Genomic DNA, 13,046 nt, shown 5'->3' on the forward strand with positions numbered 1-13,046 from the left:
AAAATTTTCCACATCAGAATTACGCGCCATTACCAACATCTTAGCTCTGCTAGATTTTCTAAGGAGGTTCTGCTCTTTATTTTCAATTACGAACGGTCACCTATTGAGATCCAGGACTGTGTGTAATTGCTACTTTGTAAAATTAAATGCTTACGAAACTTCAATGTTGCCTTTCAATATAGCTATAGCATGATCAGCTTCTATGGAAATTGCCATAATTAATTCCAATATTTGATCTCTAATTACTGCTTTTTAGTTGTAAATAAAAGAAGATATGAATGTTGTTGAGCTGGTACTAATTAAACCCGCATGAGAGTGATCAAATACACAATCATAAATGCATCTTTATATATCTAAAGAGTAAGGCTCGAATTTCAATTTATTAATCTTAAAGCCTAAGAGAATAATTTACAGTGAGGAATTAATTATACTGCACTAGTTACGAAGACGTGAGTTTAGGCGTAGTAGCTTTCGCAACTATCGCACTATTAGGGGCACAGGAGTTAAAGTAAGACTTGAGGTTTCTTACACTACTGCGGCATTTGGTTATTATCCGTTGATAATTGTATGTAATGAGTATTAATAATTAAATGCATTATTTGAATAAACCTCATAAGTTTTTAGTTTAGTAAAGAAACATACTAATATAGATAACTACCGTATAGATTACCACAATATTTTTATAAAAAAATTACAAGAGTTGTGATCATTACGTCCTATGTTGTAAAAAGTCTTACGTGGTCAAATAAAACATGAATGATATCATTCTTGCATGTGAAAAGTAGAAATCCAGTTTATAATCTATAGTAAATCCATACGCATTGAGACCATAAACCGCGATCTCCACGAAATATCAACTAGCTGCAATCATATTCTTATCTTTAAGCTTTTAATTTCATTAAATTGCTTAAGCTTAGTAGTTCGATTATTTAAATTATGAAAAAGTTCCTTATTTAAAGTATGAAACTTCTATAAATGATTATGCATTTACTAGTCCTTGGACGTATACTGTACCCAATATTAAAATTAATTGATCATGCCCAATTAGCACACACAGTCTAAATGGAATAGAAATTATGCAATTCCTTGCTTAGGGTATTTTATTCAGAATCTAATGTTTTATTAGTTAAATTTGTAATCGACAGGGAAAGAATGGATTTTCAGAAGTTCAAACTGGAAAAATCGTACAAGCGTCGGCATGTATGGATTGACAGACTCATAAATTCTTGATTTAAACGGCTATACTGATATAATACCGTAGCATTAGTTTACAAGTAAAGTTAGTTCTACACACACATAATAATGTGAATATGCGTTAAAGTTGATGTGCTATCAAGATGACATTTATTTACTATGCATATCAGTGTTGATTAACGTTCAGAAATAAAGCAATGGAATAAGGGGTTGTTACGATGCGTAAGCTCGTCCTAATTATTGAGTAATATTAAATGTTGTTTGTGTGGATTGACGTTTTATTAATTGTCATTTCTTCATACACTATAATCTGCTTAATCTTTCAGGAGTTTCTGACGAGACTATAAAAGGCTGGTACCTGAAGATTCCTTTTTAGTTAGTTAGTTCGTTAGTAGGTTGGATAGTCAACTAATTTTTCAATTGATATTTAATTGTAAAGACTATAATCTTGGGTGCCAAGATTCCTTCAGTAATAAATGATAGTAAATCTCTGACTATCTCGTCTACATCATCTGTGACGCTATAATTATACCATAGTATTCGGTCGTTGGAACTGAATTATTTGGTGATATAGCTAATCTCGCCTCTTTAAGTTAGTAAGTAGCGTTCTCCACCAGGATTGGCATGTGTAGACTACTTTGTCACTCACTAGTAGTGTGTGACAGGGGTAGAGCAAAAAATAATAGCTCCGACCAGATAGGCGTATAGCCTTTTTAAGTGAGACATCCTTTCATATTGCAAATTTACATATGTCACGGTATCTTTATGATTGTAACAATTACGGCATTTATTTTTACAACAATTTTACCATCCAGAAACTACCCAGAACAAAGCTACTGCTGTAAAGGTTTTCTTCTCATTTTGATAGTCCCTATACTGTAAGTAACTAATATTCGCGACTCATGAATAAGTAAATAAACTACAGGAATTATAGTGACATAAGGTTCAAATTACTTAGTATAGTTAGTTGAGTAAACAAATAATGTTTTTTCCATCTAATATACTTTTAATTGCAATATTACATATAGCATTCCAGTACATTATTGGGTTTGAGAAACATTCGCCTGAAAAGAGTTCAAATATAATAAATAATTAAGATTATCATCTACGTACCAGCTACTGAAATTGTTGCTGTTAGGTGCACGATACAGCTTTGATGAGAATTAAAGATATATATGAATCTTTAAACATACAACAATGGCTATGCGTCGATCAGACTAAACAAAGAATTGTATGTGCTTCTACTGTATTCACTTCGGCCATATGGACTTATATTTAATTATCTATGTCTCTTTCTAATTTCAAAATCTCTAAAAGTTCTTATTCGTAATTTTTCGAATATTTTTGCATTGTTTAACAGTAAGATCATAAATATTTTCTTAGTATTGCACCCTCTGGCTCTACGTAAAGTATACTGCTGACTGCACAGAATTCGCTGCACATCACAACCGTTATAGTAGAAAGTACCATCGAGAGTATATTATGGATTATTTTAAAATCAGTCCTGGCGTATGATTAGGTATCTGGTTCTTCGAAACTATGACCTTTGGTAAGTGATTTTACGGTCTCTACAACCGTTTCCTATAAAACTGACTTTTTGAGCATCTTACCTTAAGCTTGTTAGCAGTTATTGCAAATACTTGCTTGCGTTAGGTGTCAAGTTTAACTTGTTGTACTGCATCGACAATCATTCTCATGGTCATTACTTCTATCCATATTACGTAACAGAATAATTAAAATTCTAGGTTTTAAATATAGTAGATATGGAGGATAGCTGAAAGAATTAAGTGAACGAAGAGCGCTTTAGAGGATAATGATGTTCTTCATCTGTTATACTATCAACTCTGCCGGAAGTTCTCGAAACTCCAGGAGACTGATTGACTAAGAAGTATTTGACTTCATCGATAGCTGAATTACGCATTTGGGCATATAGTAGCCCAAATGAAGAGCCATTTAAAAGTTTAAATATGCAGCGAGTTGGAGTAAATACTAAAGGGGTGTATCAAGTTAGGACGACTCCCAGTCACCGTTGTTAAAAATATATTTCAACGAGATAATAAATGGCAGATTTCATGTTTGATGATAATGTAAAATCCATTAGCTTTTAATTTTTAATGTACAGCGATAGTATTAGAAAATAATTGTCTAATTAAGTGCGTGGCAGTATTTGTATTTTGACTGACTAAGGTAGAATATTGTATAAGTTATTTTAGTGACTAAGTCGTGATGTTTAAAGGTTATTTTCTGGATTTTATAAAGTTTAAAAGTTAGAACATTCTGTTAGAAATAAGATTTGATATCTTTAATAGTTGGCATATTAGCTTTATAACATTTTGTAAAGAAATCTTAAGATAAGCCTTGTCTGATCTTTGAGTAATTTTTGTTTTAAAAGATGGAAAGCACTTTTCTTATGTTAATTTTAAGAATGATTAGAAAATTCTGATCCTGTACAATACTAACAAAGGTAGATTACTAAAATATAACCTAGATCTCATATGTTAATATAACAACCAGGACAGATTTATAATTCATGTTGATCTACCAAAACCTAACACCAGTAGCGAAGATAAGTATCCTCCATAGATACAAATCACGTAATAAATCCTCTCGAGCAAATATTTCTCAAGCTATCTTCATCAAAATTCTTTTATGTAATAGTTTAAATTATATTATTGTGCAGTAAAGGACCGACAAGCGAATCCTTTATAACTTTAAATACGAAATTATTCTTACTTTACTGTAGAAAATGAGTAGAAAGTGATAGTATCCTTTAGTGTTACCTTGTCAAGGCAAGGCATTGGCATCTTTCCTATTTTACTACTTTATAAGGTTTTATATAGATTACTATCTGAATATTTTATGAGCAATCGCCTAATTTAAAGAAAGGGCGTTTGATAGTCTATTGAGATTAAAATAAATTTGAAACGACAATAAAACCCTATCCTCAAAGAAAGGACTTTCATAACGTGTCAGTATCGTATTGCAATGTGCAGTATAGTATAATCCATGCCGTACCGTATACTGTAACACACCATGCTGAAACACCAATTGTCAATGCTAACGCCAAAAATTAAGTATTAACTGTCGTGAAAGATTTTTGACAATATGCTGATGCTATGCAATAACCGATACTAAGAGCATAGGTTCGCATTTAATTATAATTATTAATAATGCCAGATAGCAAATGCTTTATTTTATTATTGTAATTTGCAAATTGCCTATATGTAATTACAATAGTTTTTATTGCCTCGAAGCTTAGAAACAAGCTTTACATCGTTTACTTTTCAGGCACAGTAGATATTCGCTTGAATAGCTAATTACGGTTATTTTGCAACTTTAAGAAGAATAAACAATATTATATACTATAAGATTTATATAACGACTCTTTTACATGTAAATTTCATTTAAATCCTACATTATACTACTTAAAATATCTATGAATTAGATGGAAGAGAGTTTGGACTGTTCAAATAATGAACTTGCAGAGCAGCCTTATTAAGCAGGCATGATTTCATTAAGAAATCATAAGTCTCATGGGTATTAACGTGATAGTTTTAAAAGTGTTGTGGAGAATTTTAAAAAAGTTTACTAATGTTCACTTCTCATGAAATTAAGAGAAGCGTGTTAAAGATCTCTGATTATCAAGCACTTTAGGCTTTGCAGCACATCCTAAAATTCAAGAAGAATTAGTACAGTTATCAATCTTGATTATTCTGCTACAATGTTTTAGCTATAAAAAATCCAATAGAGTGTTTTATTTAATCTTGAGCCGTATCTATAAACGAATTGAATATGTATTTAGCATTATGAACTTTGATATATACCTAGATACGATATTTACGGGACTTGCTAGACTCAAAGCGATTTACTTTCACTTGCATTACAGGGAACGAATATATCAAAAAACTTCAAGTTCTCTTTTAGTTGCTTACCTACTAAATATTCATTTAATAATAGTTTTACATATGGTAAAAGTTTAATAATACTGTGTGATTAAAGTTATCGGTGCGAGGCCTATGGCCAATGCGTGTATATCTTAGTACTGATTGTGAAAGCTAGGGGCATATCAAGGTTGTTAAGATCGACCAGAAAAAAATTTTTTATAATGCTAAACTGTAACTATTATAAATTAACCTACAGTATATTCATCCAAATAAATAATTGTGGTCCCACTAAAAACTCAACGCTACCGCAATCATCGATACATTGATCCAAACCTTTAAATTTATTACATAATTTGTTACTTGCAGGCAATACGGACAATTGTGCTATGAATTCTATTCTTATAGAGTATAATTACGAAATTTTGTGTAAAGACATTTTATAGAAAGCCCAATACTTCGAATAAATTTCATAAAATCGCTTAATGTGTTAACATGTACATCATCAAACTTTGAAAACGTAATTGAGATTCGATATAACCTAAAATATTAATTCTACATTTGTTACAAATACATTTTAACATTGAGCTAACGATTGCTTAAGCTGCACATTGAAAGCCTCAAACAAGGAAATTTCATAACAGTGAGAATAAATACTTGATAGCATAATGAATAATCGTCGTAAATAATATACACACCTACATAATCATCAGTATTAACTCGATTAAAGGAAAAGTTAATCCAATTGTCTGTCATTAAACTTATCTAGACTGCTCGATATCGCATTTATCCTGACAGGTAAGCTATCAACTAAGGAAATAATCTCGTCAACTGCAGTTTTATTCCATAATTTTATAATCTCCCCTTCAAAATCTACCGGCATTATTGAAGGAATATTGATAAGCTTAGATTTAATGCCTGTCCATACATCTTCAAGTGGATTAAGTGCAGCATTATGGCTTGGCCAAGATTGTATTTCAAGTCCAAAACGTTCCTGGCTTAACTCATTAATAACTTTACCACGTCGACCTGGCAGCCTACAGCCTATACATATGAATGCTCTATCCAAAGATGATAAATAAGGTAATAGGTATTTTTCGTACATGTCAACATAGGCTGTAGCTCCCAAATATTTTGCAATCCTAATGACTGGTCCGACGCTTTCACAACTGATACAGCCCCAAAGAGTTATGACAGTGCAGCATCTATGCAAGGAAAGATTGCCATCCTTATTGATATCCCGATCAATTGCTTCTCGATTTCGACTAGAAATTCTAGCAGAAGAGCTTAGTATCTTCGTAATATCAAACTTACTCTCGCCAATCCAAACAACTTTACGCCAGTCAGGTATTTTCCACTCTTTGAGTGTTGAAACCCAACTCTTCTCTAATTGAATATTTTGAACTGCTAATTCTTTTTTTTTTACCGTCGGGTTCCTGAGAGAAAATTCCGTTTGAGAGTTATTAACACTTTTATCTGTTTCCTTATCAACATCTTCAATATTTGTCGCAGAAAGCTGAGTAGTTAAATTTACATTAGGACTCATCGATTTTGAGCTAGCAGGAGTCTGAATACTTAAACTGACATTAGGATTCATAGATCTCGAGTTTTGTAGAAGAAAATTAATGACTCCTGAATTATCTTGATCTAGTGCAATCTTAATTTTTGGACGAACCACTTTTGAATTCCTGCCTCTCAATTTGTAGTATGTTCCAGTGACCTTTGAATATGGCAAATCTAGTTTTTGAGCGATTTCCTTGAACTTTACACCTTGTTTACGTAATAATAGTATACGAATTTCATCACTCTCTTGTAATTCTTTCGTCGAACTCATCGTAATCAAGCTCTAATGTTAATTGAGGCTTTAGCTAATGTATGTCTATAGGATCCATAAAAATACTATAGAAGAGTTATTCTATAAATCTGCGATAAATCCGATTTCAGTAGTTTGATGTGGATTTAATATAATGCAAGCATCAATGCCATCAACTCTAGGAATTGGCAATCTAATTGAAGAAAGAAAACAACCACAATAATGTCGCCATGTTTCAAAATAATTTAAAATCATAAGATGAATTAGGATAAATAAATAGACTGCAGCAATATATATGACAATTTTTCTACTATAAAATTTGTATTTCTACCCTGCTATCTAAATACTCAATATCTAATATCTGCGTACTCGTATTACAGCGAAGAAATTTGCAGTAATCTTGCGATTGCCATTGAATTTGAGAAGCTAAACATTTCGTGAATTTTAGCAACAGTTTGTTATTGTTCAGTGCATAAGCCTATAAATGATAATTAGTATACACTAAAAAGGAGTGAAGAACATTGTAGCTGAGAGTAATCGAAACTAACCCAAGAAAGTAGTGCATAATTAGCAAAGATCCTTAATTAATTTGACCCATAGAACGAAGATGAACTTTCTATTAATATTAATATTACATCGCTTAGATATAATATTACTGTGATGCGTAATGTACTACTTTATGGTTTGATTTAAGAATATTCTAATTCTTGATGACGTGAATAGGATATACGAACCATGGTAATGCATTCACAGTAATACTTTATTTAGCAGATTTATTAGCTTAACTAATAAAATAAAAACGAATCTTTTGGAAAAACTACAACAATGGACATTTAACGTATTCGTTCATAGCTGGGTTTTACCAAATGGTAATACTGCTCTAATAAATTTCTGGTGGCATAGAGCCTGATCCAATCCTTGAAGAAAAGAATTCACATCAATCAGCCTTCTTTATTTTTATTCTGCAATAAAATAACGGGTTAATTAATTAAGTTCATTAGATACTGCGCGTGTAGTGAAATAACGAAATATATTAGCATTGACATTGGTTCATTAATTGAGATATATGATCTGAATATTCCAGTATTTTAGTAAAACACTTGGATCGTGATTTACTGAATTAACTACAGGTAATTAATGCACTCCAGTTTAAAATCCATTTTTTTATTCTTGTAACCTAAGACAAGGAGCGTTATTCAATATTGAATTAGCTTAAGGAATTTTCCGTTTTTTTGAGTTCAAATAAAGTTATGGACATGCAGTACTATATAATCTTGGACATCGTACGCGAGGATTGTTGCATATAATTCTTAGACATAAATGTATTATACCGTCAATTTAAGCTTATTCACAAATCTGATTAGTGACTTACATTATCCAATTTATGGCTTAGTTTTAATACGACAACCTAATACATAATAAATAAATATGAATTTGCCTGGTTTTTTTTAATTTCAACCTTGTAATGCACGAAGTCACATACGTGTATGGTATTTGTAAGAGTGAAATCGTGCATTTCCGTATTATTAATAATTTTGAAAATTTATCCCCACGAAACTCATAATACAATTTGCCTAAAAGCTAAGAAGTATTATAACAGGAATCAGTGAGATCTTATAACAGCATGCCTGAATGATCATACTACAACTCGCAACCTTCACTGCTAGACTTTTGCTAAACCAATAATAATTTATAAGGTATGAGAAGGTTAATTCGATTTATTCCTTTAACTATTACAGGTTAATTTTCGGCATTTTGCTCATTGCACATTATACGAATGCTATTAGCAATCTTACGGATTGTCATGATTACTTGATTTTTGCTTAATCTAAAATATCAAGTAATACTTTTTAGCTTTCTATCAGGGTATAACTCATTACAGTACAAAGTAATCTGGACATACTGAAATAATCTTTTTGATTTGTATTTGACAAATTCTAAAAAAGCTTTCAATGTTCTATGATAGCATTTCGCCACTTAAGAAGACGAAATTACGGTATCACAATGAATAGAATCGCTCCATTATTAATGACTTAATTATTAATTGTAATAGATAAGACAAGTGGCAGATTTCATTCTTAAGTAAGGGCAATGGAAATTACAGTTGTATCAACTTAACTGTATGGTGGCCTTCTCTGAAAATGAAAAAGAAATGCTTTACTCAAAACTTTGGATGCGATTAGCAGCTGCATGGAACGATGTCCATAAAAATCGGTAATTATAATCTTTCAAACATGGTAAAAATGCTAACTATTATCATAGCACTGACCAAACATATCTTTCCTTAGTCACTTTTCTTCTTATATTTACAGGCTGAAAGAACTCATACTATGAAACATTAGCAGCGTAACATATTTTACTAATTGAAAAGAAAACTGAGGTTATTCTATAAGGTAATAAGGCTAAGAAACAACGTTGTGAAACGGAAGCAAATTCATTTTACTGTATATGTGATTCGTATACCTCTGTATCATTTCGATGCCACCTAACACCGAAAGTAATAGAATTATATTTCTACCACTTTAAATTTAAGATTAACAGTCAAGATAAGATTTGGGCACCTATTATTTGCTGTAAAGGATGTGATAGCTCTGAGATAGTGCTATTCGAAGGAAAGAAATTCTAGGCCATTTGCCATTCCTATGATGTGGCTTACTCCCAACAATCATCCTAACGATTGCTATTTTGGGAAGGCAAATATTCCTGGCTGCCCAGACACGATTAATAACAATTTTACGTATCCTAGTGCAACATCAGGCATCTTACCGACACCGCTTGGCGATAGTATTTCCGTACCAAAACCGTCAACTAGCCAAAATTTACTAGCCTTACGTGATGGTAGCAGTCTTAATTTTCAAGCTTCCACGGAGGTATTGAAAGCAAATAATTCTAGCAATGAGCAAACAAAATCTGAAGTCAGTTGCAATAGCAATGAAGTTGTTGATGGCGAAAATGTTAGTAATAACTGGCTCATCGTAGACCATCATCAAGTATTTAACCAAAAATCTTAAGAAAATGAAAGTCACCTCAATACTGTTCATTCTATCGTAAGTAATTATAAAGACAGATACAAAGACTTCCATGAAGACCTTAGTAGAGCTGTTGTAAACAGATACTTTCGAGAACTATATTATTAACGACTTTAGAATGGCAGTCATCAAAAGTAATAGCAATAATGAAGTTAACAGTGTAAATCTAAAGATCATCGATGATGATAACCAAGATTCACAAGATCTTGATTATCTACAATCCAAGCATATCTTCGACGATAATTATATCATACAAAGTTTTCATAGCCAGTCTAGTTCTGAGCACGATTCTAATCATATCCAAGACATAACCATAAAGGGCAGTGATCACTCAGATGATGTCTATGTTAAAGATATTAATAGCAATCATGATAATAGCTTTTGATAATAGCTTGACTAATAAGAATGAGTTTAACGCTACGAACAATAATCAAACTGAAATAAAATCTGATAGTAGCAGTAAGCAAGTAATACAAGCTTTACCTATTTATCCTGATAATAACCTCATTAGCATCAGTAAAGGTCATAAAAATGCTGTAAAAAGGAGTCGTTGGAAAACTAGGCGGACATCTAATTCTGGTCATGTTCCATTCAATAGTACTAATGGCCCGCCTCTAAACTGTAAAACAAATCCTAACTATTTTTGTTACATTTGCAGATCATATATGACAAGTAATCAGAAAAGAAACCTATGTACTTCTACCAAGCAACTGTATTTTGACTATTTTGGATTTAAAGTAAGCCATCGATGTAAAAGTTGGGAACCGTGATATTGCTGTTCAACTTGCAATACTAGATTACATCAGTGGCACAATCGAAGACGAAGCTCTAAGCTATTTGCTATATCTATGATTTGGTCGAAGCCCAAAAATCATCCAGTAGATTGTTATTTTTGCCAAACAAACATCAATGGTTATTCCACAAAAACGAGAAAAAACATTAAATATTCAACAGGTACATCAGCATTTCGACCAATAACACATAGCAGTAAATTTCCTATTCCCATTCCACCTGGTATGCAAAAAGAGATGTCTAATGATAATAACACTACTGATGACCAAAGCATGCTGAAAAGGACGATATCCATGATAAGGATTACTAATACAACAGTTCCCAGGATAAGGACCGCACATCACACCTTATTACTGAAGGTGAACTGAATGACTTGGTAAGAGATCTAATTATGAGCAAATCACAATCCGAACTATTAAGTTCAAGACTAAAGTAATGGAATCTGCTTGAAATTAGTGTTAAAATTACCTTATTCCGAGAAAGAAATATGGTTCTAGCAAATTATTTTAAGATAGTAAGATCATTTTGTTACTTCTATGATATTTACGGATTATTTGGCAGATTCAATCAAGATCATTAACCATCGGATTGGAGATTATTTATTGATTCAACGAGATATAGTTTAAAGGCGGTACTTCTCCACAATGGCAATAAATATCCTTCTGTACCGATTGGATATTCTGTCACATTGCAGGAAATATACGAAAATTTGGCAATTCTCTTACGTGCAATAGACTTCGAGCAACATCAATGGCATACTTGTTGTGATTTTTACATTACTACACCACTACTTGGAATGCAAACCTGATTTACAAGGCACAGTTGCTTCCTCTGTCTATGGGATAGCCGCGAGGTAAGTGCTCACTACATTAGGAAAAATTGGACGCCACGCTTGCATCTTATTCCTGGTTACAACAATGTTATACATCCACCATTAATAAAAGTCAAAAATATCTATTTACCCCCTCTTCATATCAAGCTAGGTTGATGCAGACTTTCCTTAAAGCATTGAATACAAATAACAGGGTTTAATTTATTTATCAAAAAAATTTCCATCGCTTAGTTACGATAGACTATTTCAAGGGAGTTTTATGGGCCCGCAAATTAGAGATCTTATGGAGGATGATAAATTTAAAGAAGTGTTGGAACGTAATGAATTGCAAGCTTGGAATTCCTTGAAATCAGTTTGCAATAATTTTCTCGGCAATCATAGAGCCAAAAATTATAAGGAACTGGTGAATTCACGGTTGTCAACTTACCATAGTTTAGGATGCCGAATGACGCTTAAAGTTCACTTTTTACATTCTCACCTTGATTTTTTCCCTCCTAACCTTGGCGATATTAGTGACGAACACGGAGAAAGATTCCATCAAGACATCGCAAGAATAGAGAAAATTTATCAGGGTAAAGTCAGTCCTTCTATGATGGGTGAATATTGCTGGATGCTCCAACGTGATGTTCCTAGTGCTACCTATAAGAAAAAGGCGAAGAAAGCTCATTTCTAGAAAATAGATACATCCAAACTTATCAATAAACTAGTTACTGATAAATAATCATATATTATTTAACTATAATTTTTAGGCGTTAAATTCTAATATTATCTAACTAAAGATACAATTTTGATACACTAAAATTGTCTGTATATAAATTAAGATATCAATATCAAAAATTGCTCTGCTAGATTAAGTATTTGGTACGATACCGTAATAGTTTAAACAAAAATGTTGGCTATGCACCAGTCTGTAGCTTATTAATCTATGTTTTATAAGTGTTTATGATTTTAGTAATTACTAGTAAATAATATGATATTAATTACCGTACTATATCTTTGCTACCTCAGTTTAGGAGAGACTTTGAGTGAAGAAGTAACGCAGAAATATATGGCTACAGAAGTTATTTTACCTATGCTCGTTAAATTTTACTAATTGTTAATATTTAAGGAAGGTGATTACTGGACTTGAGTACTATTAGTTGAAATGTAAAAATTATCGTGTTAGTAGCAGCTGCTGATAAATATTACTATACTATTCGAGCACTAGCATTTCGGTCACGCGGTGTATTATCCAAATTGTGCGTGTCTTGCTGCTACTAATCTGGTGTTCAATATTAAATCAAGCTGCAAAAGACTTTATTTTTCAGTACGGAATTTGCTTGCCTAAAAGTGTAGACGGAATATAACTTTTCTACCTCAACTAGTTAAATTTAACATTGTACGTATAACAAATAATAATATCATTTTGGAAGTGCGATATTTAATAGTTTTAGGTATCTTCTATCAGTCTTATTAGTAAGTCAGTAGGAAACTTCTATAATTTCAGACTTTTTCTTTTCATTGCC

The 13,046-nt window shown here is 32.1% G+C and overlaps 2 protein-coding genes across 2 annotated transcripts; one reads left to right on the top strand and one right to left on the bottom strand.

Annotated features, from left to right (window-relative positions):
- Positions 1–5,811: 5,811 nt before the first annotated feature.
- Positions 5,812–6,909, bottom strand: TRIADDRAFT_62395 (uncharacterized protein; the record flags this gene model as incomplete). Its single annotated transcript, XM_002118321.1, has 1 exon — positions 5,812–6,909. The coding sequence occupies one exon, from the start codon at positions 6,907–6,909 to the stop codon at positions 5,812–5,814; it is 1,098 nt and encodes a 365-aa protein (XP_002118357.1).
- A 3,917-nt stretch (positions 6,910–10,826) lies between these two features.
- TRIADDRAFT_62396 (uncharacterized protein) lies at positions 10,827–12,214 on the top strand (the record flags this gene model as incomplete). Its single annotated transcript, XM_002118308.1, has 3 exons — positions 10,827–10,871; positions 11,444–11,562; positions 11,773–12,214. 3 exons carry the CDS (start codon positions 10,827–10,829, stop codon positions 12,212–12,214), a joined length of 606 nt encoding a protein of 201 aa, XP_002118344.1.
- Between the last annotated feature and the right edge of the window lie 832 nt (positions 12,215–13,046).

This window comes from Trichoplax adhaerens, genomic scaffold (genome assembly GCF_000150275.1).
Source record: "Trichoplax adhaerens TRIADscaffold_44 genomic scaffold, whole genome shotgun sequence".
NCBI classification, from domain to species: Eukaryota; Metazoa; Placozoa; class Uniplacotomia; order Trichoplacea; family Trichoplacidae; genus Trichoplax; species Trichoplax adhaerens.